The following is a 3,796-nucleotide window of genomic DNA, read 5'->3' as shown; positions in this document are numbered from 1 at the left end:
ATTTCAATTACATCTCATACTTAATTATTATAAGACCTGATTCAATTTTTCATTTTAAAAGTAAAATACAAATTATAAAAAGAACACACACAGACAAACGAATGTTTACAGGAAGTAGAGAGTAAGTAGAGAGAAGGAGAGAGAGATTGAGAGTCAAACAAGCTCATTGCATAAAATATGTGCATATAACTCAAATTTGATCGTTACCTGCAACTTTGTACGTGTCAGATTCTTCCCCACTGCCATGGAACAGCTCCAGCTGGGGAAATGAAGTATTCTGCTAAACTATTTCTCACATCAATGGCATTGAACTGGATTGGAGCAACAATTTCTATTTGGTTATCTTCAGTATATCCAATTGGTGCATCAATCCAATGACTAATAAAACCCCGTTTTTCTCTCAAATTCCTGGTAATCCTATAATTATGAAGGCAAGCAGTAGAAATTATGATTTGTTCACTTGTGGCTAAATCCCAGCGTAGCTCTTTTTGATGTATAGCCCAATACGCAGTCAGTGAGCCAAAAGCACACTCCACTGTTTGCCTTACATGACTTAATCTTGAGTTGAATATCTCCATGTTAGGTGTCATATTGTTGACTCTCATGAACGGCTTCATTAAGTACTGCTTGAGAGGAAAACCCCCATCACCAATCAAGAAATATGGAACTAACAAATTGGAGCCTGGTATCAATTCTGGTGGAGGTAAACACAATTCACCATTTTCCAACCCAGCACAAATATCACTATTATTAAATGTGAAGGCATCGTTAAGCGAACCTGTAAAATTGTATTATTTCTAAGAGTACATGAATATAAAAATGTATGGCAAATAGTTTTTTTTATACTGCATCCTCCCACATTAATCATGAGAAATCTCTTGTGGATGTCTGATATTGCCATCATTACAATGCTATGAAACTTCTTGTAATTATAATAAGCACTACCTGAGTGCTTAGGCTTGCGTACTTCACAGTGCTTCCCATCCAATAATCCAATACAATGAGGAAAGTCCAGTTGGTTAAATTCATATGCAACTCTTTTCAAGTCTTCAGTAGATGGCTTACGCAAATACCTTGGACCTAGAACAGCACAAATGATCTTGCACACCTCTGGCACAATAGCATATAAAGTTGATTCGCCAATTGTATAGAATAGTGCATTTTTGTGAACACTGTCAGCTTTGGCCAGGTAACTGAAATGATCATAATTATAATTATTCTAAATAAAATTGCCTATTTTGTTTTCAATTAATGTACATGTTGTCCTTACTTCAAGACAGCTGCAAATCGGAGCTCAGATGGTAGAGCTGGTCGACAGCTGTTTTTCTCCAAATATGGCAATAAAATATCACAAACTACATTAAATTGATGGATGGTGAAGTTAGTGAATGAATAGAACTCTTCTTCATTGTTCATTTTAAAATATAAAAAGACACTCCGATAACAGCCATATCCAGTAAGATAGTTGTGTCGAATGTGGGGCTTTGCCCACCACCGTCTTGTACTTTCTTTCACTTCATTCAGCTCAATCACTTTTTTATAAAGATTCCAAACTTGGAATAAATTTTCAACGTCTTCTCTCGTCATTACTTCCATGTCGAAGCTCCGAACTTACTGCTCCAAAATTCTCGCATGAAGGGAGCCGAAATTTTGAGGTTTTGTTTTATATTTTGATTTTTTTGTACGAGGTTGGCAGTACGCGTGCGTGCGTATGTAACGCGGAACTTTACGCAGTTACGCGAGGCTATGTAGAGCCGACCTGTGCGTGTATGTTTTTCGCGATTTGCAGGTCGACAAGAACAGCAGCAGCGGCAGCAGCAGGCAACGACGCTTCGGCACGTGCGGCAGCGTACGCGTGCGAGAGAGACAGACAGCTGCGCGTGAGCAGACGTGCCGACGCGCAATAGATCGCGGCAGAATAGCTCGAGTAGGTGACACGGCGAGAAACGTGAGTTTTTTCGCACAGCAGCCATTTTTGATCGCGAAGAGTTCGAGGTTATCGCCGACGAAGTGCCAAAGTAAAAAAGTAAAACCAGGTCACCGTGTTTGTGCTCGTAGGAGATGGCAGGAATCGAAAGCCGACGCAAAGATACGTGTGCGAGATCGCCCAGGAGGGCTAGTTGTCGTGTGTGTGCCCGTGAAAAAGTTCGCCGGTAAGAAAGTTCCGCCCAGCCGGGCCTGTGCAAGCCAGTGCACCAGTGCAAGTTTCGCCCAGTTGGGCCTTTGCCAGTGACTGCACACGTGCAGACCAGATTGGACATCGCCGCCGAGACGTGGGCGTAAGAGCGTACATCGTCGCCGCACGTGCCCACCGACGCCCGGACGAGGGCCGAGAGTCAGCTGAGAAACGGAGCCGATCCAACGTCGAGGCGCCGAAGATTTGGGGTTAGTTCTTAAGATTATTTGCGAGTCATTGGTCGACGCGACTACCGGGTCCTGGGCGTGTGATTGTGTGAGTTCGAGTTTGGCTGACGAGTATCGCAGCGGTGATACGCAGCAAACAGTGTATTAGTGTGTGGGTGTACGTAGATATTCGGGCCGGTAGCATCAGGGCGGATCGCCCGCGGCCGAGTACGAAACGCATCGTCGAGATCAACGTGCGAATGCCACGTCGCGTCGATACACGTGCACTCGACATCGTCACATAGATCGCGCGCGCAGCGGCCATATTGACTCGGCCGATTAGGATCGCATCACGAGATACGATCGCAGTGAGCGTCACGCGCGCCCCTGGTGGGCAAAGTCGGAAGTAAGATTAGGTCGAACTTGTGCCTCGTCGCGTCATATTGTAAATCATCGCCCGTTGGGCAATTTGAAGTGATTTTCCGGCCAATTGGGCCTTGAATTAAATAAAGTACCACATTTAATTGACATAATCGCCTATTTATTTCGCGACATTACTTTTCGCGGTTTTCAGCAGAAATTGCCGGAGTTCGACGGTGAGACAGTGAGTCTACAGCAAGCTCGCACTGACGGCGGGCCGAATATCCCCTCTGAGATTAAGTAACCAGGTTAGGTAGTCCCATAAGAAATTCATTCGACGGCAGGTGATTTGCTGCTTTTCCCCACCCCGGGGTCAGCCGTCCGTTGCACCATATCAACCGATGAAATAATACCCCGATCGAAAACAAACAGGTAAAATTTTATTTCTATGCACGTCCGTTGAAAATAAACTAAACAAAAGCATAATTAAAACTGCTATTTTATAATCGTATTTTTATTTACAGTAAAATAAAAGTCGAAAATCTAATCATAGTGATAGCTTATCGATCCACAGCGATATTCAACCAAGCAGGTAAGAAATTTGGTACTTTTTTTATGAATTTTGATAAATGTCTTGTGATGAAAAATTTATAATTCAGTCTTCGAAGTAACAAATCCACTTGCAGTCAAAGGTCATCGAACAATGTAAGTGTCATAAAATGATCTAATGATTCAAGGCATTACACGATATTAATTTTCCAGGCATCGATATTTTACAATGGTTTATTAGCCTACTGCTATCACTGTAAATAGTTATCAAAAACTTTTAATTACAAAACAAGCTCCCACAACAACCCATTCAAAAAAGAAAAATTATATCAATCCACCATGAAAACGACGTTGTGTCAATGAAAAACACCAAGTAAGTAAATTTTTCTTACCTTTTCCATCGTGTTTTACCTTTGTCAACAACTGTCGTGTTGCGTCTTACGGCCGAATTTCAAATTTATCGTTCTTTCCTTATGTTCATCGTAGTCGTCGTCCTCTCGCGTACTTCTCGTCTCGGTCGCGGCTCCCGAATTTCGCCACCCGG

General features: G+C 42.7%; 1 protein-coding gene across 1 annotated transcript; it reads right to left on the bottom strand.

Moving 5' to 3' along the window:
- Positions 1 to 224: 224 nt before the first annotated feature.
- LOC106657829 lies at positions 225 to 1,416 on the bottom strand. Its single transcript, XM_014379505.1, has 4 exons — positions 1,271 to 1,416; positions 847 to 1,193; positions 508 to 778; positions 225 to 417 (listed from the first exon to the last, which is right to left on the bottom strand). The coding sequence occupies exons 1-4, from the start codon at positions 1,414 to 1,416 to the stop codon at positions 225 to 227; spliced, it is 957 nt and encodes a 318-aa protein (XP_014234991.1).
- Between the last annotated feature and the right edge of the window lie 2,380 nt (positions 1,417 to 3,796).

This window comes from Trichogramma pretiosum, unplaced genomic scaffold (genome assembly GCF_000599845.2).
Source record: "Trichogramma pretiosum strain Unisexual culture from Peru unplaced genomic scaffold, Tpre_2.0 scaffold78, whole genome shotgun sequence".
NCBI lineage: Eukaryota > Metazoa > Arthropoda > Insecta > Hymenoptera > Trichogrammatidae > Trichogramma > Trichogramma pretiosum.
The sequence above is the reverse complement of the archived record's forward strand: the minus strand, read 5'-3'. Positions and strand labels throughout refer to the sequence as shown.